At 41.4% G+C, this 26,214-nt stretch overlaps 1 protein-coding gene across 1 annotated transcript; it reads right to left on the bottom strand.

Moving 5' to 3' along the window:
- Positions 1-2,044: 2,044 nt before the first annotated feature.
- Positions 2,045-18,890, bottom strand: ppap2d (phosphatidic acid phosphatase type 2D). Its single transcript, XM_023277952.3, has 6 exons — positions 18,020-18,890; positions 6,336-6,493; positions 5,886-6,172; positions 5,698-5,755; positions 3,868-4,044; positions 2,045-3,634 (listed from the first exon to the last, which is right to left on the bottom strand). Exons 1-6 carry the CDS (start codon positions 18,225-18,227, stop codon positions 3,530-3,532), a joined length of 993 nt encoding a protein of 330 aa, XP_023133720.1. The 5' UTR covers positions 18,228-18,890; the 3' UTR covers positions 2,045-3,529.
- Between the last annotated feature and the right edge of the window lie 7,324 nt (positions 18,891-26,214).

The raw sequence follows: 26,214 nt of genomic DNA on the forward strand, positions 1-26,214 counted from the left end.
GAAGCAAGACAATTTATCCAACCAGGAACATGCAAACTGATGTTTTTAATAGACTCATAACAGGACACAATGTGCCCACTTGCAGTTCTAATGGCTACGGCTTGAGCATTCACTAACTGTCATTTCTATAGGAGATTTAAAAATATGCATAGCAGTGGGAGCAGGCCTGAACCTGAGCATACTAAAGAGTCCATTAATCCTATTTAATTCTATTAAGAATTGGACTATAGCTGGATAAGAGGCCAGCAGAGTTCCAGAGACTAAGTCTGTAATGCCTTGGAGAACCATAGTGAAAAAGCTCTTACTTAATAAAAATTCATATACAAGGACATTTCTTTTCCTCTTCACAGTTGAATCAATTTACAGTGTTAAGCAGCTTTTATGTGGTGGTAAACAAAGATGGATTGAAATACGTGAGGAGTGTGCAATGAGGTGTTTCATGTCTTCATTAAAAGGCATATTTCTTTGCTTCAAACTGAGGTAACATTTTGTAAATGAAATTTGGACAATCAGCAAATGCATTGATGCTGTCATCATTGTCAGACAAAAACACGTGTGATATGAGTGTCCTCGCACATGAAGAAATGCACAGGTGAGCTACGTGACATCCGCAGGACACTTATCTGTGTGTTGATTTGGATCAGTACGAGCATCCGCCTTGCTATTTTTGCACCCGTCCCATTTTACGAAATCATAATCTTATCAAGGAATTTCCCAAAGTTAAGTGTGAGCACTAATAGTCAGAAAGTGGCTTTAATTTGCTTTCAGAGGGAAGCGTGTGGACGTTAATGGCTTTCACCTGTTGAGATAACAGTTCAAATATCACCTCCATTCTAAATGGCCACAGCGCTGGACTACTGTTTCTTCTGTGTGCACAATCGCAGCGGTGTCAACAGTGAGGCCCTTTTGACTGGACCTCAGTAATCAGAACACAGAGAATCTCCCTCCGCTTGTTGACTCCCATTCATTTCCATTAGGGCCAAAGGGTGAGCCAGGAGTACGGCAGTCGCAGTGTAAACGAGATGTCATGTTTGACAGGGTGTGTAAGCTCAGCTCAGCGGAGCCTTCCTCCCGCTCAGCTCAGTCACACACACCTAAACATGAGACAAAAACAAGCAGCGAGAGGCTGACACTGATAGACAAGAACCTGTCACACAAGCATGGGCATATACGTTGCTCAGGAATGAAACATGTCTCCTTAGTTACAGTATTATGAAACAAAACAAGCCTTAAAACCATGATCACATTCCTTCCCACCCTGACACCCCACACCCATCATCCACACTCTCCCCAATCTACCACCCCATCTGTTCTGCCAACTGCTCTATTACACTTTCCCTTCATTACTTGGTTACTTTTCCAACCCGTCCTCTTACCTTAACATTATGCAAACAGCCATTACTGAGGTTTTCTCTCTTTTTCCCTCCCATTCTGATTTGGCTGGGTTTTATTCTCCTCCCTAATCCTGGAAGTGGACTGGAGAGAGAGAGTGAGAGAGAAAGAAAGAAAATGCCTCAGACGCCCCAACCTGTATCTGGCTAAGCATCTCCATGGTAGCATGACCCCCTGAAACAGCCCATCATGCTCCACTGCACTTGAAAAGGACCGAGTGCAGAGAAGGAGCAGAGCGAAGAAGGGGTGTGAAGGGGAGAGAGAGAGAGAGTTATGATGAAGGAAACTAGGATAGCACTGGAGTGGAAGCTTCCAAACACAACACACAGTTAAATCACTTATCATTTCAGTGTTTATGTTTAGTTTCCTTACCTCCTCACAGTGTCTGGTGTCCTGTGTGAGCAAAATGAATGGCTGTATGCTGACTGACTTACAAATGGCTACATGGTTTATTTTACCAACTCTGCTCATGAGTAGCCAGAGACAACCAAGATGGCATAAATATTGCGACATAGTGATTGTGTGTGTGTGTGTGTGTGTGTGTGCGCGTGTGTGTGTGTGTGTGTGTGTGTGGTAGACATGAAAGAGACACAAGGTGCATCGCTTCTCAGTCTGCTGATGCCGAAAATAATAGAGGACAGACCAAGTTAAAAACATTCAACATTCATTTTAATGGTTTGGTTTTGTTGAGTACAGTGGTTATTTCTGCCATCGCGGCATTCACAGACAATAACAAACAAATAACAATAACTGGGAACACAAAAAATATAGCTTTCTGATAATATCTGTGGCTCAGTCTAGTAGTTACAACAGGTACAAAAGCAACTTTCCGTACCTGATCAACACAAAACGTAAATACAAACACTTACATTAACATGTAAAAACTGTCCAAAACTTGAACTAATACTTTTGAAATTCTGTGTGGTTTATAAAATGGCATAGCTATTTACATTCAGTTTGAATAATTATAATTTCAAGAAAAAAAAAAACAAATATAGTGTATGAGTCTGACATTAACAAAAATAAACACTGATTATTCAAACTTGTGATAAAATATATAATATTGATTATAATTAGAAGGTTCCATTATCTATGTTCAAGTGCTATTAATTAAAAATGCACAGGAGGGCTGCTGGGGTCACAGCCACACATCTCCTGTCTGAGTGGCATAAATCAAGGTGCAGCTCAGAGATTGGAGTCCAGGGGCAAAAGCGAGAGGTTACAAAATTCAGTCAAACCTCCACCTCTGAGACACAGTCAAAGTGGTTAGTACAGAAAAGTGGCAGTGAAGTGGGAAGGTAAGTTACCAGGTCAGATTCCTCCACCTCACTGCCTTGGTTACTCAAAAAAAAGAAAGATAACATTGTATTACACAAATACTGTTTTTTTCTTTGCTTGCATACAGGTTATTGTTTAATCATAGTGATGGAGGACAGTCTGATTAGCAGTGGCACACGAGGCCGCCGAAAGTAAAGATGGTTATAAGTTGAAGCCAGTGCTCGTTCCTTATCACAGCCAGTTCTGTCACTTAGTACAGAGCTGTCTTTACATCTGAGGTTGGATGGTCTCAGTTCACAGCTGCTGAGTGATGTTTTCCAAGCAGAGGATCAAAAACAAAGAGGAGGCTGGCATTTTCTCGTCTCGCACCCAAGACCAAAGAGCGACCAGCTCTGCTTTGAAAGCTGACTAAATGCAGTCACCAAAGGCCTCCATCCCAAAAGAAAACAAGTTCAAACTGGCAACTTTCAACGTTAGCAGCTACTAAACATTTTCTTGAAAAATAGACATTTTTAATGTTTTTTTTTCATATATAAAAAAATATCTGCAATATTGCTATGCAGTTCTTTTCACTGGACGGGTTTGACTTACAGTCAAATGTGCTTCTTTTCTTTCACATGTATGAGTGCGTGAATATGTTTGATTGAATGTATGTTTGTGTGAGTGTCAATATGCCCGAAAGTGTTAGTGTTAGATCATACTCTTTAACCACATCATTCTCTTAGAATGATTCCCTTTCTTATAAACTAAAGTTTCTCTCTGCTATCTGCTCCCCAGTTGTGCTTTCTGCCATTCTCCCTGTATTTTTGTGGTCCAGCGTCTCTCATCTTCTGATTCCTGGAATGATTGCATGCACCTGCTAACAGACAGTTTGCTGGCTGGACAGTGGACTCTCCAGGGACATGCTAGTGGGAGACAGGTCTGGACGGGCACAGGGCTTAAACATGGAGGAGATGTAGAAAGCCTGCAGGCACAGACAGAAACATGTCAGGAAATGTATGCCGACTACACATGCTGTCAGTCTTTCTAAAGAGTGTATCTTTAGAAACACTAAGAGAGGTCAGACAGAGAAAAATGAGGGGGACCGCATATTGTTTAAGCTAATTCAGCCAACAGAGGTCTGAGAGAGACAAATTCTGTGAAGACAAAGATAACTGCTATTCCAGACTATTTAGACAACAGTGACTTTGGACATACCACCCAGTATGCAGTGAGCCCTCCTTGGATGAAGCCTGTGAGGACATCGGAGGGGTGGTGACGGTAGTCGGAGATGCGGGTCAGACCGGTGTAGATGGCGATCATCACTAATAGGAATTGTATTAGTGGGCGTAATAGCCGAGCTCCTCTCCACGACAGCCTTGCCTGCAGGTAGAACTGCGAAAAGAAAAAAGAAGATAAATATTGTTATTCTATTCACCACAGACAAGAGAAACTTTGCATGTGGGCACTTGTGTGTTAATGTATGCCCCACAAACATAAACTGGTAATTATGTCTAATGACTCAAGTTCTGTAAACTCAGGCAGAACCCTTCAAGTGAATCGTGGGCATCCATTATATCTGCTAGCCAGAGGGGAAAGAGAAGATTGGCATGAATTTATTAACACTCTCTAAGCCCTACTTCCTCCTTTTGTTCATCCCCATCTCCTGCATCAGTGCCGCAGTTACAGAACGTCTGTAAAAATGGGGTCACAGGGTGAGCGTGATGCAGATGTGGGGTCAGCTTTATGAGGTGGCTGGCGGTCTGTCTGGGCCCATCTGCCACTGGGGAGCATGTGGCCTACATTCCTGCAGTGAAGCCAACCCTCTCCATGTCCTCTCCCTCTCCTATCCCAACTGAGAGCAGGTGTCACTCTTCCTGCCTTTCACATTAGCAGCTGGCCAGGGTCCGGGTGGCATGTAGCTACAGGTCTGACGCATTCTCTCCTGGCTGTCTACAGTTGAAACATTAACCAAGGTGCACGGCCTTGTGTTTGTGCTTGCAGTGAATGCAATGGTATGAGAGAGGAGAGAAACCAGTGCTAGCAAACACTGAGGCTCTTGTTTCTCTGACCACTTATTCGATTCAGTTCTCTACCCATTTATTTCTCTTATTCAGTCCCACCGTACTCATCCTTGTCTTTCACTTTCTGATCAGAATGAAGCTTTTCATTGGGACTTCAATAGCGCAAAAGTGCAAAAAGGAGAGGCTGAGATTTTCTTTTCTCCTCTCTTTGAATTTTCCGAAGTGGCATCGTTATTTCATTCATTTTCCCCGTAGCCGTTTCAAATATTTAGGTCGCATGAAAACTATCAATTAAGGTTTATTGACTGAGAATACATGAGGAATGTGAACATTTTTATGGATAATAATGTGCTTTTGTCTCCCTCTAACTGTCATTTTTTTCCCCTCTCACAATGACTACTGGGTAGTGCAGTGTGAGAGAAAGAGAAAGATGAAGAGATGGGGGAGGCTGAGAGGGTGTCTGCTGCTGAAAGAAGCCTGTCGATCTCTCAGCAGGCATATTCAGCCCTCCACCCCCCTCCTCTAAATGAGACCCACAACAAGGCCTCCTCTGTCTGTGCAGTCTCTTCATCTATTCATGTTCCCTGTGGAAAACATTCTCCCTCATTCTCTACTCCCCCCCTCCCTCCACCTTCTCCCACCTCCCCATCTTTCTGTCTCACCAGCTCTTTGGATCTCACCAGGATGCCTGCAGAGAATCGCTGCTCTCAAACATCTCCTCCCTCACGATCAGGAAGTGGGAATTTATTTAACAGCACATGTCTTTGGTGTGTGTTTACGCATGTTTAATTAGCTTAGTTAATAATCACATGCAGTGTTCCTGGCCTTTAGGGACTGGTGTTGTCTTTAGTAACTGAAGAGAAAGTGAGGGCTGTAATATTCCCCCTAACACTGGAAACACACTGCCAGATACTGGAAATTAAACAAAAAGAGCTCAGGTAAATGTGAAGGTCACATTCCAGATGTGTTTAAGTGAGAGTGTGTTTGTGTGTGTGTGTGTTTTTGTCAAACAGGCACGACTTACTGCCAGGTAGAGCATGGTGTACATTGCGAAAGAAGCATGGCCAGAAAAGAATGACTTCCTGTAAAAGAAGATCAATGAAAAAATGCTGAAGGTTACACATTAACTGCTTGAGTAAAGTTACTGTATGCCCCACCCTGAGGAAACAAATCATTTCTCAGCAAAAACACACATGCATACAAACCACACACCTTGCCTCCTCCACCATTTTAGGGTTAGGCTGGCTGCAGTTGACCTGGTGCACGTAGCTGCCCGGGGTGCAGTTGATGGATGCATAGGTGATGTTGCAGACAGACAGAAAGTTGGGTCGCAGGCGGCCCACGCTTAGCTTGGCCATATTGGTGAGAGACTGACCCACACAGCAACCAAACAGGAAGCTTCCCAGTTCCTTGTACAGGCACGACACATAGCGGTTTCTAACAAAGGCCCGCGAGTGCACGCCTCGAAAACGCACCCGGTAGCATTCACCCAGTGCAATCTATGGAGGAAATAAAACAGGAGAAACCTTTCTGTTGCGCAAACACTGGAACGGTGAAAGTATGTTTGTTTTAAGAACAGCACACGCTGCATTATACCATATCAAAGTGATGATAACATTAACTCCCTGTGCCTACAATGCTAAAAAGGTAACACTGCCTTACTGTTAGGCCGGTGATGGCTATGCCGCCGGCGATGAGCAGGACGTCAGGGATGGCCTCTCGCTCTACGAAGGGATAGGTGATGCTGGAGTCACCGCAGAAAAAGCCTCGTCTGTACGGAGTCACTGCCTTCAACTCACATGCAAAAAATGGTATGGAGGCTGATAACATGTGGGAGAGAGAGGGACGGGGGGCGGACAAAAAACAAAAGATGGCTTGATGAATGTCTGAGATGTAGTCTCTGCAACATGGATCACAGCAACAGAGATATTTGGTACATGCAGCTCACATAAAGGTGGCCTTCTCCTGTCTCACAGGAGAATGCAACATAATAAGGGGGCAGAATTGAAGTGTCTCAGTCATTCGGTGGCATTATTTGCACATTATCGGTGATCAAGCATTCCACACATAACTGCTTCCACCAAAGGAGCAGAGAGAAGGACAAGGGTTGACAGACAGATGGAGAGATGAGCATGACAGTGAAGAATTACGACGAGCAAGGAAAAGAAAGCAATTAGAGAGGGAGCACGTTGCACAAAAACTTCAGTGTGCTAAAAAAGGACAATAAAGTCACTGTGCAAATAGCAAGGTATTGTTTAACAATGATCTTTTGTTCCAGAGAAAAGCAGTGACTTCCAGTTCACTCTATCTGAGTTTATATTAACAATTTTTCTACACCATGTTTCCGGCTTGGTCACTAATTATAAGAACTCTGTATCAGGTGAAAGGGGCCAAGGTCTGGCTCTCTTCAGCAAATAAACTTCACATTCTGAGGGTGAAAGTTCACTGGGTAAAAGTTGTGCAACATTTTAATGACAAGAAGGGAGATGGTGTCTGTGCCCCTGTGAAACAAGGGCCGAGCTGCACAGGCTTTTATTCTGCCTTGTATTTCAGACTAATAGCCAAGGATCCTATAAAGGCTTGCCCAGCGTGCTCCACTTCTCTGTCTCTTATCCCATGTCCCCTCGTCACCCCATGGAATGCAGCAAGAACATGGGACTAATCATTAACCTCTGTGCCTCTCCCTGTCATCCCAGGCCTGCTGGTTGGTTGGAACGCACCCAGGCCAAAACACTGATCCTGCCAGGGAATCTCTCAGACTACGTGACTGACTAGTGCACAGGATACACATGTAAAATCTAGCCAAAAAGAAGAACACACAAATACGCACTCAAACACACAAACAATGGCCTGAGAGCATGTCTTTAATCATGATAAATCTGAAGTTTTTTGACAGATAGCTATGTCCTCCTTTACAATTGCCTATACTGACTTTGCTTCAGTTTTACCCATTATGTGTATTACAATCATTTAGTCCACTAATAAAACATATTTGTTCAACCTCACAAAACTGATTTAACACTGTAACCAAGATAAGAATCTATAAACTTAGGATTACAAGCATCAAACATATGAAGAGCTACAGTTTAACACTTAAACCATGGATATGGTCAGATATAGTCAGTTAATCTGGATTTAAAAAGACATGCTACCATCAAAAGTGCTTACTAATGAACTCTAGTCAAAGTCAAGCTGCCCTGAAGAAGAGATAAAACACAGACAAAACCAGGCATACTTCCATATATTCCAAGAGATGTTAAGGAAGTAAGGGAGGGAAGGATAGAGGAAAACACATTGCAGACAGATAACAGAAGCTGTGACGCCAGCAGAGAGAGAGAGAGAGATAGGAAACACCTCTCATCTCACCATGATCTCTCACTCGTCTCATTCAGCCGCCATGTCTTCAGGCAGCTTGTCACATACATATGTTTCATAAATTCAGCTCAGTTACACATTCATGGAACACATACATGCATCCCTTCATCATTTATTTTGAAGTTCTCGGTTGGTCTCTTTTTCTTTATGTCAGTTTAAGGTCATCAAACCATTGCAGTATTTATATACACTACTGTTCAAACGCTTGGGGTCACTTAGAAATGTCCTTATTTCTAAAGAAAATCTTTTTTTTCCCATGAAGATAATATAAAATTTATCAGCGATACAGTATAGACATTGTTAATGTGGTGAATGACTATTCTAGCTGGAAACGGCTGATTTATAATGGAATATCTCCATAGGGGTACAGAGGAACATTTCCAGCATCCATCAGTCTTGTGTTCTAATGCTACATTGTGTTAGCTAATGGTGCTGAAAGGCTAATTGATGATTAGAAAACCCTTGTGCAATTATGTTAGCGCATGAATAAAAGTGTGAGTTTTCATGGAAAACATGGGTGACCCAAAACTTTTGAACGGTAATGTTTAGTTTATTAGGTACACGTGAATAAAATAATCTTATCTTATGTGATTGGGGCTGCAATAGATTACACAATACAGAGAGGTATTCTTTATATTCAGTACAGTACATCTTGAATCTCTTAGGACTAGCAACATCACGCAAAACTGTTTAATCGTAGTGGTTATTATTTTAATTTTAGTTTGCATTAGCTAAGATCATTGGAATATTAGATAGATGTGTGTAATTTAAAACAAGAGGGTTCTGTATCGTAACTCCTTTTTGCCACCTGCATAAAATGCACATTTCTGAATCACCCTTATCTGTGTATCATGTCCAAGTGGAGACCTGCAGAGATATGGTCTGTTTCATCACTGATTCAAATTCAGTGCATGTTTTTTTAATTATTTTTTTTATTTAGCTATGTCACAATACACTCTATTTTAAACATGCTTTTAGTGAAAACACATCCAACACAAAAACACAAAAAGTGGATGTTAAATAAGGAGCTGACAGCAACTTAGGGGTCCACTGATGAACAGTCTGGTTGATTATTGGATCGAACGCAAAAATAAAATTTCCAATTCCCCCCAAAATCTAATTATTTTTTAAAATGTGCTGCTTTGGCTCTCTCTCTATTGGCAGTCACCCCTCCATGGTCTCCAGAATCTGACTCATTGCACATCACCTATCAACACTGAATGATAAATGTTGAAAAGCTTGCATCTAAATCAACATATGTAAAAACAAAGATGAGCAAAAGCATTTCAACAAAAAATGATGTTGGAGTTTGTCTTGTCGAAATGTATATTTTCACTTCTCCAAATATTGTTTATTCTTGATCACTGAGATTCTGTATGTGTATCAGCCATGAAAAATACACATCAGTCGACACCTACAGTACCTTTCTACACAGACTCAAACATGCTGCATTTGCTTTGGGTATTTTTTCATGTTCTGCGTTTGATAAGTAAAATCCTTCAGATGTATTTGAGACAATTTTGTGGTAAATGGGCACCATTTCAGAGGCTTTATGTCTTCCCTATCATCCACTAACAGCTTTTCTATGCATCAGATTCCGCAATAGGGTCAGTCCTCTCTCAATAATCAATATGTTGCTGCATTGACAGAGAGATAATGGATAGAGGATCCATTAAGGCCCGAACACTCTGCAGTTACAGCACGAACATGGACTTCTTAAGGGATCATTTTCAGTACATATGGTCTAATGAGACCCAGGAAGTGCTGAGCCAGGCAGAGGTATGTTTTATGACCTCACGCCTGCCAATACTGATGTACTGTTCCCCCATTTTTGCATGAAGTCCAGTTTGCCTCTAATTGGCACAAAACAATGGTTACTATAAAATGGCATATGTGTTCATAAAGCTTCTTGGTAAAGCAAATCCAATAAATCTAACCTCAGATTGAGTTGTGTCACAAATCCTGAGTGCTATACAAACAGGAAAAAACAAATATACCAGAAACCAAACCGTATCTTACATAATGCTACACAAAATACAAGCCCCCTTGTCACAGTTGCCTCTATGGTTTGCAACTACATTACAACTGTTTTCACAACAAGACACAAAAACACTCCAGAGACTCTCACATCATCTGTGGGGCAGCTGTTAGCAAACCTCTGCACCTGGCCAAGACATGCTCAAAAGAGAGCCAGTCCAGGAGGGCCTATGAGGGGACCCAAAATGAGGCAGAGGAGTGGGCCGTCTCACAGAGCCAGGCCAAAATGTGCTGCTCGCTGGGCCTAACATTCAAAGCAGGAATGCTTTCAAATAGTCAAAAGGGACAGAAAGAAAGAAAGGGGAGAGGGAGGAAAGAGAAGAGGGGCTATGTGCTTCACTCTGAGAAACTCTTCTGGTTCTAATTTACACATCTATGACCACAGCCCAGAATGAGCTCACTGTGAGAGGAGAACAACAACAACCAAAAGCAAGAACATTTTTTTTAAAAAGCCTATGGAGAAAGTGATTAAAGGAAGAGTGTAAAGAAAAGAGGGCAGATGGTAGTTATTCATCGACATTCTTCACAGTCATACTGCTGTACATCTGCTGATCGATACAGTGTCAAAGTAAAAACTGGGCTAGAAAGTATACCCAGGAGGCAGGAAAATTGACAAATGGGGGTGAGGGCAGTATTACTGTTGTGAGAGAAAACTGGAAAGATGGAGCCAAGAGAGATGCAGCAAGGGTTTCTCTACGAAGAACAGCAGACGGAGGCGATTAGTGGTGGTTCTGGAATGTGAGGGTCAGAGATGTGGGCTCTGCTGGGACCCGCTCTGTAAACACGACCCCGCCTCAACCAGCACAATACCCCCAACACACTCACATACACATAAAAGCCACACTTGGATGCAAACAAACCATACCCGCGGCCGCATAGACTAACAGACAACCAAACAAACCACGGAAAAACCACCAGCACCTGGAAAGAAAAAAAAATGAGCTGACCAAATAAACTCTGACAGGGCCAGTAAACCACGTGTAATCAAACAGTCCTAAAGATGTGCATCAAGGCAGGCAAACAGCACAGGGAGTGCGGATGCTGTCGGACAAACAGCCTGCGCATCCTCATAGATTAACATGACACAGCCTAAAGCGATACCTATGCCACAGTAACAGCCATCTGTCTCATCACACTCAATAATATTTGACTGTGCAGGCCTCGTTCTAGATTTGCCCTTTGATAGAAGTGGAGGACAGACAATTAGTGACCTGTCAACGCAGGTCCATCTGGCCTACAGCTTAGGTCTGGGTTGCGCCTTTGCTGTCCAGCACCCTTCACGGGTGGTCCACCCTCACGAGGCCCCTCACCAGCTTGCATGTGCCAACGTTCCAAACTAAAATTTAAGATGCTTGTTTACCTTCAAGTCAACCCTTCAAAAAAATAATAAGCTAGTGGACTGAGTCGTGCAGTGTGGTAATTTGAATCTCTGAAAGCACGATAATCCCTGGTAACGACATTACAAGAAGCAGCATGGAGGCCTGCCTTGCATGCTCATAAACAGCTGTCTGTAGTTGAACTGGGTGGGCTTGTGCAATTATTTTCACAGTAATGGCTTTAACTGCACAACGCTGTCCTCACGAACTAGTCTTGACATGCTTTTTAATCCAGAGATGGTCCAGGAAGAGACTTGCAGGTCCCATGTTACAGGTTCAAGCACACAAAAGAACAAAGAGACACACAGAGACAGTTGCTCTGTAGGGCAGGTAACCCTTTAACAAGAGATGAAGTCATTCACACCAAGACTGTGATTATAATTGGCAACCACACACTGCAGCAAACCCCATTAAAGCAGTGTGCATGTCTGTTACTGTGTCTGTGTAGAAGTTCCTGTACTTTCTTGGTGGGCCAATCCAGGTGATAGAAGAATGAGTGTTGGCCTCCTGCATAGACATACACCCTTTCTGTTTTCCATAATTAGCTGGATTGTTCTGAGAGAATGGCCTGTTGTGTCTGCCCTGATGGCATCACAAAGAGATTTATCACAGAACAAAGTGGGGCTTAGGAGCCACAACAGTCTTGGATCTTTGGTAACCATCTGCTATCATCAACATCTGCAGCAGCTGGACTCCATACACCCTCTTAAGGGATAGCTTCATTTATCATCATACATCCACCTCATGTAGAGATGCAAAAGCCCAGAGAGGAGCAGCTCGACAGCTTAAAGTACCTTACTAGCCAATATTTATGTTTATTGAAGTTTTAATCCACTAAATCGCAAAACCGTTGCACAACTATGTAAACTCCAAATTTTTAAAAGCATGATGGTTCCAACTGCCTTTAAGTTGCTTTACCTTCCATCAGCGCACCATGATGAGAGCTCTTGCTTGCCCTTTCCACTGTTACTGTTGCCACTGGCCAGTGGAGACATGCTTCCCACAGCTGCTTCTGTTCTCTCCACACTTCATTGCCCTGCTTCCTGGAGCCCGGCTCTGGAGTTCAGGGCATGAGTGGTGAGGTTTGAAGTGGGCTGTCTGTCTAGCTGTCTGATTCAGCAGGAGCATAAAGGACCCGCCACTGTGGTATGTACCTTGGAAACTTTAAAAGAGTTCTCTGGCGGTTCTTGTGGTGAGAAGGTAAGGGTGTGCACAGCGAGGTGAGGGCTGGCAGTCTGCAATGTGAGAACGACACGGGGTTGCGGCTCAGACAGCAGGGGAGGTATTTATCATGGTGAGGCTTGACTGTGGTATAAGTGCATGTATGGAAAAAGTTGAGGGCTTCAAGGCTGTTTTGTCGTTGTGTTTTGGTTTTGCAGTGGAACGTGCAGTTGGAGCATCTTCAAAGCAGAGTTTGAGAGGACAAAGGGAGGGAAGTCTCCAGCAGGTGAGATGTGACACAATGATAAAATGGTCCAGATGATGGGTGTACCATAAAACGGCACAAAGAGGGGCTTTCTAAGTCTCCCTATAGCGGGACAGACAAGAAGAAGACAAGTCATTAGTTTTGACAGATGCAAAGGCGGGGCTACAGCTTGTATTTGGACTCAGGTAGATAGTTTGATGGTAAGCCTCTCCAGACCCATTCTCACTAATGAGCGCTGAGAATTAGAGTGCTACACACATCTTTATTCATTCATTATGGCTGATACCTATGGACCACCCTGGGCACTTATGGAACCGTCATCGAGGAGAAGGTTGCAGCTGTCTCATTAAAAGTACATTTGAAGCTGTTTGCTGTCAGAACCTTTCCTATCATTTTCTGAATGCTACTTCCTCACTAGGACATAAACAGACAGCTGTGTATACGATCCTTCAGGCACCCATGGGTCTGACCTCTGACCCCTACTGTAGATCATCAATCCCTTCCCTCTTTCCACGGCTCACTCTTCTCTTCTTCCCTGAGGCTGTTCACTCATTCAGGCTCTCACTTGCCCCTCAGCCTTTAGGCATCTGAGCCATTGCTAAGACCCAAGCTGATTCCAGGCTACTAATGGGTGAAGGAAGATGTACAGCAATACAGCAGTTATGTTGTCGGTCTAAGGAAGGGTGCACCTAATGGATTCCTGAACCTCTGCAGTGTTGTCAAATGGATAGGAGATGCATTAATAGACTAATGAGGGAGAGTAAGCGAAAATCACTTCTTCCACTAGCTAATGATTTGACTGAGCCATTTTTAATGGCTCTCCATCTGTCAGCCGCAGAGTGACGCCAATGTGTTCCATAACTTCGGAGTGACGGGGCCTAAGACGTGCAGCAAAACAGGACCGGCAAATTTGTCAACAAACAGCATGCACATGGCAGCTGTAGTAGGGTGTCCGCTTTAACAGCCGTAATGACTCATACACACACAAACACCCACACCCACACTTTTACTCACACACACACACACACACACACACACACACACACACACACACATAGGAAACCATTTAATATTCCTGGGCCTGTACACACCAGCATGCTGTGACGTGTCGGCCTCTTGCTGTCTCACTCACTTGGCAGCTTTCTCTGCCAAAAGAACTGAAACAAAAATCCTCTAACATAAACCCGCCGCCTGCCGAAAACACATGCAGACATATAAACACACACACACACACACACACACACACACACACACACACACACACACACACACACACACACACACACACACACACCGCATTACACTGCTAGGACACCTTCAGTCCGAAAATAGAGTTTGTCTAAGGAAAAGAGGAGAAAGAGAGAAGGTGGCATAAGTGGAGATAAGCTGGAAGGAGGGAGCCCTTTTTGGATTTAAGATCGCATAGGTAGATACCAGTTTTCTCGTCCCGGCATGCTGCTTCATGTCTAGAACAAAAACACATTCACACACAACGATGATCAACTCCTTCCAGCTTTCTCTTTCTACTACACACAAAGACTTGTTTTGTTCCAAGATTTACTGTTTCATCAATTCACTTTTTTGTGTTCACTAGACAAACCATCAAAATGTAAGGGTAGTTCAAATCATTTTATTCCTTTCTATAATTTCAATCAAGAACATCTCGTGCATATCAGGTATACATGAAAATGACACCGTTTTGTAATTAACCTCAAGAACAAGGTCAAACCCAGTGGCAATCATATTGTTCCAGGATAAGCTATATAAGCTAATAGTGGGTTTTCAAGTGCCACTTCCATTCATTCCCCAATTACCCTTAAGAGAGTCAATAACTGACTTTATTGGGGTGATGACAGAGTGAAGACCACCTGTCTAGGAGGGAAACAGCAGTGCAGGCTAGAAGGCCTGTCCCTGCATGCTTGTCAGAAATGACAAATGCCCCAAATTTCCTGACCTCTGGGTGGCTGGACGTTAGATCTTAGATGCAGCCACAGGGCAAAGATTTTGTCTTCTCTCTTTGAGTCAAACCCCCGCAGCCTCATCAGGAATGCATGCACACGATTTAACCCAGAAGAAAACACTTGAAGAGATTCAGGCATTTGCATTCTGCAACTTACGCTGAACTTACTGACACTTTGCAAAGCATCTATCATGTACGTGCCCAAACAGTCCCATAAACAACACTGCAAGTACAAGTTTGTTAGTAAAGCCTGGGGTTGAGTAACAGTAAGATCAGGTAAACTGAGTCAAAGCCTCTGTTAATGTCTTCAGTATCCCAGCATTCCACAGACAGATTAAAGTTCATTTGTAATACCACAACACACTAACTTTCTGTCGCCACTTTATGTGTGAGGCAAACACTTAAGCCACGTGCAGAGACGGTGATTGTGGAAACCCTCTTCAGCTGATCACATAATAAGGATAGATGCTTCGGGGTAAAATTCCGCAGTTACTGTTGTGAATGAGCCCCTTTACAGGCTGAATAATGCTGGTGGGTCAACTGTCTGAGGGAATCTGAGGATGGCACTCTTAAGGGGAAATTTTGGTTAGTCAGAGATAAGAAGGATAAGTGAAATGAAGGGCCCAATTCATCTCTAATAAGTGATGACATTCTCTGCCAAATGCCCACAGATGAGTCAACATCAGGCGCATGCAGATAAGCATGATGGTTTCCAGGACAGAGACAGTCTGACAGATGGGAATCTGTAAGAAACCTAATAGCTAATAAGCTCTATCACTAGCAACAATGTGCTGTAGTGTACTGTACGTTATGCTGTCATTTTAAGACACATGTATTGTACGCAACAAATCACCACTTGTGACATCTAGTAGATAGCGGTGTGGATGTAGATCATAAATGATATTTCCTGTTAGCACATCGTGTTGCGTTTAATAAAACTGCTTTTGTTTTGTGTTATTTTGCTGATAAACTAGCATGAATAGGAGAAACAGCTTATTTCAAAATTCTCAGAATTTCATATTACTACAAATCAATTATGAAAATATAAATACAGTAAAATGTGTTTTTTCTGGCACTGAAATTTGAAAATGTACCGGAAAAATCGACATATTAAATCAAAGCAGGATTGGTGCGATTGGTGAGTTTCTATTTATTTCGATCCGGCAGGCTTTCTAAATCCTCTCAGCTGTGTCCGGCTCGATGCTCTGTAACTCACTCTCAGCGCTGTTATTTAGTCAGAGGGGGATAAGAGGGGTCAGGGCACGCAGTTGTGTGCGAAAGCAAGTGGCGTGCTCAGTTCGTGTCTGAGGAGGAGAACTGAGAGAAGCCATTTCCTCCATTGTGCTGACTGATGCTGGGTCGCTTGCCACTTCCTAAACCCAGAAGAAAGCTGTTGAGAAGTGTGCAGAATGAACAGCTAATAGCATACCTGCAGGGGTTAAGAATAACACGGCAATCAAACTGCCTCACACTGTTGTTTTGTTTGCCAGGCTACTTCCTATGTTTAACTGGCAACAAGCTCGAGACCTGTCAGTCTGCCTAGACGGGTTCTGCCTCTCTTCTATTTGCCGGTCCGAATAGTATACTCACTCACGCACCACTGGTGTTCCCTTCCCTATCCCAATCATGTGACATGACGACATGAAATTTATTAAATTAGATTTTGTCGCTTTTCACAAAAAACAGCATAGGGGCCAAACGGAGCCATCCGGCCTTTAGAGGATATCTGATTGCTCCGAACGAGGCTGAACACTGGGGGAGAACAATTTAGAACATTTACTCAAGTACTATTCAAGATCAAATACAATTTAGAGGTTGTGGCCCTTGACTGGAGTATTCCCATTTTATCATCCATCAGAGCGCGAAATTTCAGAGGAAAATATTGTTGTTTTTCCTCTCTGTAAACTGTCATCATTATGTTCTTTCTAGAGTACCACTAGGTATTCAGACACAGAATAATGTCCTGAAATATTAAGCATTATTGTGAATTTAACACGTGAATCGGTTCTCCAAAGCAGATCTTGAATAACTTAATCAAAATAAGGTCTACAGTAAAAAAAAAATCTATATTTTAAATTTTGGACAGTAATAATTTGTTACATTCAGTGTTTGACGTCATATTATGGATTCTAGTGAAGGTTAAATCTTGTTATTATAATCATTTCTGGAGCACAACGAGAGAATGTGACATTCTCACTGTATTAGGTCTTAACGTATTCAAGTGTATTACTGCTCTATATTGAATCAAAACTCAATTTCACCTATTATAATTACAGGTCGTATCCATATAGACAGAACTGGTTATAATTCATGTGACAAAGTATCAAGTAAAATACAAATCTGCAATCTCAATAATAGATTAAACCACTGAGAGCATTTTTTCATTAAGTAAACCAAAAAAGAAGGATTAATTCCCAGTAAAACAATCCTTATGTGTCACATGTGGTTCAGTAAATTCACCATCCACCTCTGTGCAATTACAGAGAAACTCCTTTTGGTAATTCCTTCATTGTGTTTATGATAGTGGCCCCTCACTTGTGCACGTGTTGTTGCCGATATTCTACTTCTTCTTGTGCAACCTGCTGGTTCATTTTATTAAATTTAAGCCTACATACCCTTCCAGCTGAGCATGCCAAATTATGAGGGGCTAACATTCAGTAATCCTGCGGTGAGAAGGGGCTGGAGTGCTCAGCGAACAGGGGTAATTTTCGGCACGAGAACACAAGCACGGGGCTGTGGGGTTTTCTATCCCTATTCCCACGTTCTTCTCCCGGGAACTTTGGGCGTTGCCATGGGAACAGATGAATTCCCGGGACAACTCCGCTGCTGCCAGCTGACCCCCCCCTCCCTCCCCTCCCCACCCCCCTCCCCTCCCCACCCCGCTGCCCCCACGTGCACCGAGGAGTCGAAAGTTTTCAACAGTTTCCATTTGACTCCTGGAAGAATGCTTTGCAGCTTCGTTAACTTTTAATAATAAACCCCTCCCCGGTTTGTGTTCTTATCATATTTCTGGGGGTAGCAGTATCATTTCAAAGCTGATGTTGACATACAATCATGCAAAAGATACTTGCTGTATTGGGAGCTTTATATTTGTGTGTTAAATTGCAGGCAAACTCGTGCGTAAAACAGGCAAAAGTGATTCATGATAAGTAGTAAATGCTCCTATTCTTACCGACACATAGGCATATTACGTCCAAACCGACAAGCATCTTCCTTTTCGTGCAAAACGAGCTCTCCTCCTCCGGCTGGGTGAGAAAATGTTTCCCAGCTCCATTCTCTTTCCCCTCCCCGGTTCCCCCGCTATCAGCTAACCGCAGCTGGAGCTCCGCGTCCCGGGGCAGCGTGTTGCTGTGAGTACCGGTGGAGTTGAACTTTTGCATGTCTTTAGCTTTGAATAAGTTAATGACAGCTTGTTCCAAAGTAGTCAGTCCTTTTTGTGTCGTAGCAAAAAAACAAAACAAAACAGAAAAGGATATTCCCAAACTTTTTTTCTTTTTTTTTTAGTCCGTGCGTCGTCGGTGCCACAAATCCATGTCAACTAAAGTTTGACAGCGGCAGCAGCAGATCCTGGTCAACCAGCCAAGCAGCTGCTAGTCGAGGTAACGTTTGTCATCCAAAAAAGCAAGAGTGCGGAGGGAAATCAAGGCTAAGGGCAAAGAGGAGACAGGAGGGGACACCAACTTCAACTCAGTTTAACCTCACATCAAACTTCTGAGTGGGAGCGCGCTGTACTGTCTGCCCCTGAACACACCAACATCTACATTAGTGTCACAAACATTAATGAAAAACTGAACCATGGAGTTCAAGCTTTCAAAATAAATTCCTTCCTCCTGGAATGTTCCCTCCCACCGTCCGTAGAGTAAACGGAATGCGTTTATTTTGGTTAAAAATGCGCGTTATTTCCGCTCCGATTTGGTCTGACTTTACGCACTCGATGCTGCTCCCCAAACCTCCGCGATAAAGCCTACAAAATCGATGCGCTATCGATCAGACCGGAGATCACAACGTGTTCGATCCTCCTGTCGTGACAGCTGTGTGGACGCTGCTGTCCACTCAGATCGCCTCCTGACGCACTAAACTGGCCCATCCGTGTCAGGACTAGTCTCTGCTGTTGTCCAGACAATTAAAGGAGACTTTATTGTGTTTCACTTTTTTTTTCTTCTGTTTTGTTGGCAGATATGGGGGGTACAAGAAAAGAATCCACGAATACACAAAACTTGGGCACTGACTGTCCTAGTTAAGATAAATAGTAACCAAATCTCTTGTATTTTCATTTCTTACAAATACAAGCATATATTTAGTTAGTTAATTTTTTGTGTGTGTTTTCCCCTTTCGTTATTTCTTTTTTAGATTTATTAATTTATTTTGCACTGAGCTCTGAACCCTTCTTGTTTCATCAATTTGATATCACACTTGATTAGTGACCAGTGCAGCAGATGATATGGGTAAAGTCCTTCCCTCAGTGAGGCTATGACAACTTCATGAAATCTCATGATCTCATTTCTTAAAACCGAAGCTTCAGAGGTCATTTCATTCCCTCAGAAATGAACTCCTTCTGGTGATGCCTTGCTCATGGTGACTCTGGATTAGAGGTATCCTGCCACCTGCTGTAAACACAAAGGCACAGCTGCTTCTCAAAAGCCTGCCTTTTCAAATCATTCAGACTTTGGCTGCTGAGGTTGGTGAAATGTGCTTGATGTTGCAACAAATGATTATTTTATTTTTCATTATCATTTAGTCTTCTGGCTATTGTCTTGATTAATCAATAGACCTTATAACATGCTAAAAAAAAAAAAAAACACTCATAGGCATATAGACATTCTGGCCCAAAGCTCAGGATATTCTACTAACCATTATAAAGTGCTTAAAAAGTGTTTTGTTGTTAACATTTATTGACAATAATTTAATTCTGAGTATTCAATCACTCAGCTCAATCATTTCAGCTCGAACTGCAGTACTGCTGTCTCATATTTTCCACTGAGTTAAATTTTATGTGAGATGAGTATATCTTCAATTTCACACATAAATGAGAAAGGAAAATAAAAGGAAAATTGCTATGCCAAGATAATTGACTCATTATTCAATGCAGATAAATTGAAGTTGAAAGAGATGAAGCTAATATTAAAACAAGATTTGAGGAATTACAATGTGAATCAAACATTTCCTTTAGAATTTAAAAAAAAAATGCTCCACCCTGACCTGCAATGGATTATGGAAATAGAAAGTACTGTATAAACTGAACAGTGAAAGTTACACATGAAAACATTTTATCTCAGGCACTTTTCTATTTGTTGCTTTCTGCTTTCATTCTTATTTTATGAGCTACATCGTCTATACACCATAGTCTTCTGTGAGGTAAAACTTTGAATCCAGAGTCAGATATTCTTTCACTCTTGGATTTACAGTAAATCAAACGATTCTAAGCCTCCCTCATGTTTTTTTCCCCCTTCAGATTCAGCTCTTTTATTGATTTTACTACAATTGCTCTGCAAGCAAAGCAGCACAAAAACTTCACGTGTTAGATCTAAACCCTCTTTTAGATTAACCTTCATTGTCTAAATTAAGGCTTGCATCACATAAAAAGAACTGCTGCTGTGCTGGTTTATATGACTATCTTTAGAATTTGATGTAAAATTGGAAACTTGTGGATCAATATTCACACAAACCCCTAATCAGATAAAGGAAAGTGACAGAAGGGTCATTCCAGAATTGGAGGACATTTGGGATTCCAAATTTTTTGAAAAATAAACCTTCTCTTTTACAGTTTTCTGCTAAATATTCATCAATAATAGGTAATAAACTATCTAAGGCTTGACTGATTGCTTGCACATCAATGGTACCATTTTTATTCCATGTTTTATTTGTTGTTTGCTAACCTTACTCTAATCACAGTAACAGGGTTGCTAATCCATGCTAATGTTAGCTTTTCTCAGGTGTAGAAGATGGATATTTAGCTAACTGTTACTGCCGACCAAGAGGACAAACTGACTGATGGCAAAAAATAACAATAATTTGTCTCATCCTGATAATATGAGGTAGAGTGAGACATTCAATCAAGGCTGACAATGTTATGAAAATCTTAAAAATAGAAGAGAACATAGCTTTGCTCTATCCATTCTTTCGGAAAACTGTTTGATGATGATAATTCCAGTGTATCATGTGATTCACTGTTTTCTTCTTCTTCTACCAGCTAAAAAGGTTATGCTAACAGGGTTGTTGTGGGATACATGTTCCATGCATAATAATTATTGTTTAAAATATTATCTTGATTAAGAAAATTGCTCCCACAATTACAAGTGATGTCAATAAAAGAAAATACCATAAAAATGAAATATAAATTTAATTTTAACTGTTTTATTTGAGACTAAATTTGGTCATTGGGGGGTGGGACATGAGAAAAATGGCATTTTAGGGGGGACTCCAGATTTATTTGGTATTTCAACAATAGTTTCAAATATTCTTTACTCCTAGTTTTTGTTTTTTTTTTTTTAAGATTTGGTCTCAGGACAAGTAAATTTACACAAAACTGCATGTTTTAGCATTTTGTACATGGACTATTTGAAATCCTACTTATTCCAATGATAATATACAGCTGCTTGTGTTTTAGGAATAAACTTTTGCTTTTACTGTACGTTAAGAATTATTACACAAAAGGAAGAATCTTCCAATGACTTTTTTTAGACTGGCATTTTCTCTTCTTAGTTAATGTCTCTATTTTGTGCATTATTAATTTACCTCCACTAGATGGCCATAAATCATCATAATAGTAGTGAGAAAATTACAAGAAGTAACCCAACTGTATATCAACAGTAGTCACTGAGAAGTGGATCTAAAATGGCTGGAGACACAATGACTCTTTCTGTACTAATTTGATGAGATGGTGCACTGTATGTTAAAACGACAACCTTTAACTTGTAGTCTTCTGTCTGTACTTGCACAGCAGCTCTGCTTTGTTTACTTCGGTGACTGTCTACGACAATTACATGTCGGTGTCATCACCTCCCACCCTTCCTTCCCTCTTTAACATTATGTGTGTTTGTTTGTGGCATTAATTTATCCCATAATCGTAGACATCCATCTTTGAACACTCTATTAACACACTATTTTTTTTTTTTTTTTTTTTTAGCTCAAATGTCATTCAGAAACACTCGTACTATATGGTTTCCTCTGTGCTTCTCGAATGAAACTATGATTCATTCCATGCCATTTAATTTGGCTTTTGTTCGGAAAGTATTACATCATATGAAAATGCAGAAGTAAGCTGTATGCAGCGCTGAAGCGATTTTTGTTTCCTTCTGACTTTTATTGTCTTTGTCATCACAAGCCGAAAAATGCCGTGGACTTCTCACTGTGCTTTAAACGTGCAAATGACTGGATACTGCCAACTCTCATAAACGCAAGTGCACTTCTGCTTTTCCAATCCAACAAGAAAATGTCAATTTTTCTAAATATACAATCCTTCTGTTCTGCAGTGCGCATGTGGATGAAAGTCAGTGACAAGTCGGGGCATGTTGTTTCTTTATTGTGTTCCTTGACCACTGCAAGTCATAAAGGTACCTCAGAGCAGGTGTCAGTCTTCCTGTGAGTCCTCTGTTCAGTCTGATGACACATACCTGAACCAAAGCCCATCCTGTTTTGCTGCCATGAAACTTTCCCCGGGCGAAGTACAAACAGAGAAAGTGAAACCGCATTTACTGACCTCAACCAGAATTTAGAGGCAGGTGGGAATTTTCAAGAAGTGCAATTAGTAAACAACTTTTCATGACATTTTGTGTGTTCCACTGCTCTAATTTGACTGCGGTGTTTCTGATTTGCTCTATCTTTCCATGTCAGCTAAGATAATTGTTTACTGAACTTGTGAGTCAACAATATGTGGTTTATTAGCCTGCAATAGTTACTCTAGATTCTGGTCTTTTTAGCCTTTACACATTCACCCTCAGTTTCAATAACTTAATCGATAAATTACATTATTACCTGTTTTAATCAACTCACCTAACCATATTAGCACATTAGACTCCACCAGAGTAAGTTTTAGTGTATTATGTTAAATTCCCCTAGATTTAATGCAAACACTTCTTATTGAGGGGAAAAGAGGGAAATATGGAAAAAAAACAGCAAAGTTATGATTTTCAGTGTTGCATCATAAACACATCATAAATAAGGAACTAAATGATTCATTTCAGCACAGATTTATGTCAAAATTCTTTGTTCCTTCCGTCTCTCCTTGCTAGTGAGTGTTGTTCCTCCTTTACATTAAAATAGGGCCAGCCCCCAGGCGCAGATATAATGTGGGCCTGCTGTGTCTGCCTTCACGAACATACAGGGGAAAGTACCATAGATTTCTTGGTTGTATAGATATTCAGAGCAGAGCAGAACACAGACAGACATTAAAACATCCTCATCACATGTACACTCTGATCTCAGGAAGCGCACACAGCTTTGGTGCACAGTAGAGGAAACTCGGGACCTGTACATTCGTCATTTCTTATCAGCTGCCTTCCTGCACTCCCCAGGCTCAGACTGCGTTGAACACTGCCGCTGACTGACGATGCCACAGCCTACCCAGCATTCCCTGGTCTACATCCTCCTGCTGTGGACCACCATCATCTCCATAATCCAGGTTGTGTTCACCATCCTCTTCTTCACAACGGGACGTAATGGCCTGGTGAGACCTTTTCAAATAGTCTCGGATGGAACTTTACAGAATGTTAAAGAAGATTATGGTGATGAGACACAAACTTTACATTATAAACTTGTGCAACAAGTTTTCTAATTACCGGTCACATTGGGTTGAATTAGTACGAGTGTGTCAGAAAATGTCACGACTGGTGTGTTGAATTACCTGTGCAGTGCAGCTGTTCTTTTATGTGGTTTTGGCAGTAGCACAGTTGGTGAGAAAGACACCTCTGCCTGTGGTCTGCAGGTCTTCGTCATATCTCCCAAACAGTGAACGCTTGTTCATTGTGTTGATCTGTCCATTTCCTATGCAAAAAAATACAACAATAATAGAGCATTACTTAAGTGGTTAGAGTAGATATTTTACAGGAGAATGTTTCTGATAGACAGTGACTAATTGTCTGTTAGAAGACAGAGAAGTGATTCATTACTGCTTGATTTAGCAATGCCATTTGGAGAACTTGAATGGCCTCATAGCACCTACAGCTGGTTCAGCTTTCATTTGCGGCACCTATTTTGTTCGTTTGTTCCAAAAGCCTCTTGTGCAATTTAAGCATATTTTTCTGCTTCTTCTTTCTTTTCTAGTCTCAGAACAGTAGCGCTGAAGAACCAGAGCCCAGAATCCAACCCCTACCACACAGTACACTTTTGGTAAGATATCCAGAGTTTCAGAGTTTGTGTTTCTGCTGTTGGCCTCACTGTGTTGTGTTAAACATTCGAACAATCGGAACACACATTCTCTTGGTGAAGAAGATTTCATGATGTAGTTATTAGTTTTTCTTTTTACTTATTTGTAAACCCAATATTTCAGACACATATCTCTTGCAGGCCACACAGGTTTGTCTGAAATTGCTTCTATTTCTTTTGAGTTACTGAAGTCGTACAGTGTAACCACTCTCCTCACCTCTTGGAGGAAGCACAATGACGTCATTGCCACATTCGGGGAAATGCCACTAAACTAAAGACTTGTCTCTTCATTTTCCTTCTGAAGAGAGTGCACAATCTATAAATGTTCTCACTTTGAAGATGGAGGCGCTGGTCTCATCGCCATATTAAATGAAATGCATCTTTTATGTAAGAGGTCTATGTGTCACTGTGGGAGCCATGTTGGCACCTTATTTTTTATTAATATTTTCAGATTAATCCATGTCCTCTTCCTTTAACAGCCTTCCTCCAAGAATGTGTTGCAGTTGGGGTCAGGCAAAATGATCACCTTTACAGCTAACATAGGTAAAGACATTTTAAACAAATATATAACACTATTAAACTATAACTGTTGCCTAGGACAACAAATTCCCAGCTAACAGCAGCTTTTCTGTCCCCCACAGACAGAACAGGCGGAATTAACTGGGTCACGAAAAGTAACAAGGCAGGCGTGATCTCTAAAGAAGGAGTCGTTCTGAAGATTCACAATGATGGATACTATTTTCTAAATCTTCAGGTGTCTTCATGTAAAAACTCAAAGAATTTGGAGCACACTGTGAGACTGAGGAGCAAAGACAAAATTTTCCTAGAAGGTTGGATCAACACCAAAACCAACACCACCGGCATACTCAGCAAAGTGGAGGTGATGTCTGCACCAGTTGACCTGGAGGTCAACATCGATCCGCCAATCACGTGTATTAATACTAATGAATCTGCAACCCACCTGGACATCATCTTCATGGCCAGGCCATGGTAGTGCTGATGATACCCGTGTCCAACTCTGAAACCTCCTCTGTGACAAACCTGCTGAAGCAAACATGGTTAAGAGTATTTATTGTTCTCTTGAGACTGAATTGCTTTTACTCTCGGATCACCAGCTCCGCAGATCACAAATTTTGCAGCTGGAGAAGTGAGGTGTCACAGAAAATGTATTTTTCCACAGGTAGGCAAAAAAAAAAAATCACCCCTTAAATTTACTTCAAATGAAAAATCATTCCACAAACATGTATTACAATTATATAATGGCTTTTCCAAATTCACTCTTTTAAACTCAGCAATATGGAAATAAAGTGAAGTGTGATGTGGGCATAGGGGGGATTTTCCCTTGTTAGGTTAGAAAATCCAAATTGGATTGTTCTCACCGCCTCTCAAACAGCTATGAGTGACGCTGGTATCTTACTGAACCTGTCTTTCTCAATTGTTCAAACTTTGTTCCTTGTTGAAATTTCTTTCTTGTCATAGTTAACTGTAAGAGTGTATTATACTGAAGTGCCACATTTATTGGCAGAAAAACTTTTTTTTTTCCAAACCAGAGTTATTTGCACAGCTCCCACTGGTTAATTGCTGTTTTCTTTCTTGATACGTCTTGAATGTACTGTATGAATTCTATATTTATGCTGTATTTATTTATTGTTGGGACCCACACGGCATAATGAATGTATGTCACTGTGTGACAATGTGTGTCATTATGCAGTGTGTATATATATATATATAGTGTGAGTGGAATGTATGTACATTGTTTTCTTTAGTTACTGCAAGAATGTCAAACAAGCTATGCGAATCAGACAACATGGTTGGCAGTTGTCTAGCAAAAAACACCAAAACTATTTGTTGTAGATATTATATAGTGGAATTCTTATTGTCTTTCACAGTCTGCAATTATTTTGGTATTTATTTGTTACTCATGTTCCTATTTTCATAACTGAAATTTAAAGGGAAACGACTTGGCAAAACTAACCTCAAAATTTCCTTCACATCCTATTTAGC

Source organism: Amphiprion ocellaris, chromosome 19, assembly GCF_022539595.1.
Source record: "Amphiprion ocellaris isolate individual 3 ecotype Okinawa chromosome 19, ASM2253959v1, whole genome shotgun sequence".
Lineage (NCBI taxonomy): Eukaryota > Metazoa > Chordata > Actinopteri > Pomacentridae > Amphiprion > Amphiprion ocellaris.

Bases quoted from the DNA above. Each gene is read 5' to 3' on its own strand.
- ppap2d (XM_023277952.3), bottom strand. From the start codon at position 18,227: ATGCAAAAGTTCAACTCCACCGGTACTCACAGCAACACGCTGCCCCGG. The intron at 5,756-5,885 runs GTGTGTGGTTTG...CTTCTTTTACAG, and splicing joins AAAATGGTGGAGGAGGCAAG to GAAGTCATTCTTTTCTGGCC. The intron at 4,045-5,697 runs GTAAGTCGTGCC...TTCTTTTCGCAG, and splicing joins ACACCATGCTCTACCTGGCA to TTCTACCTGCAGGCAAGGCT.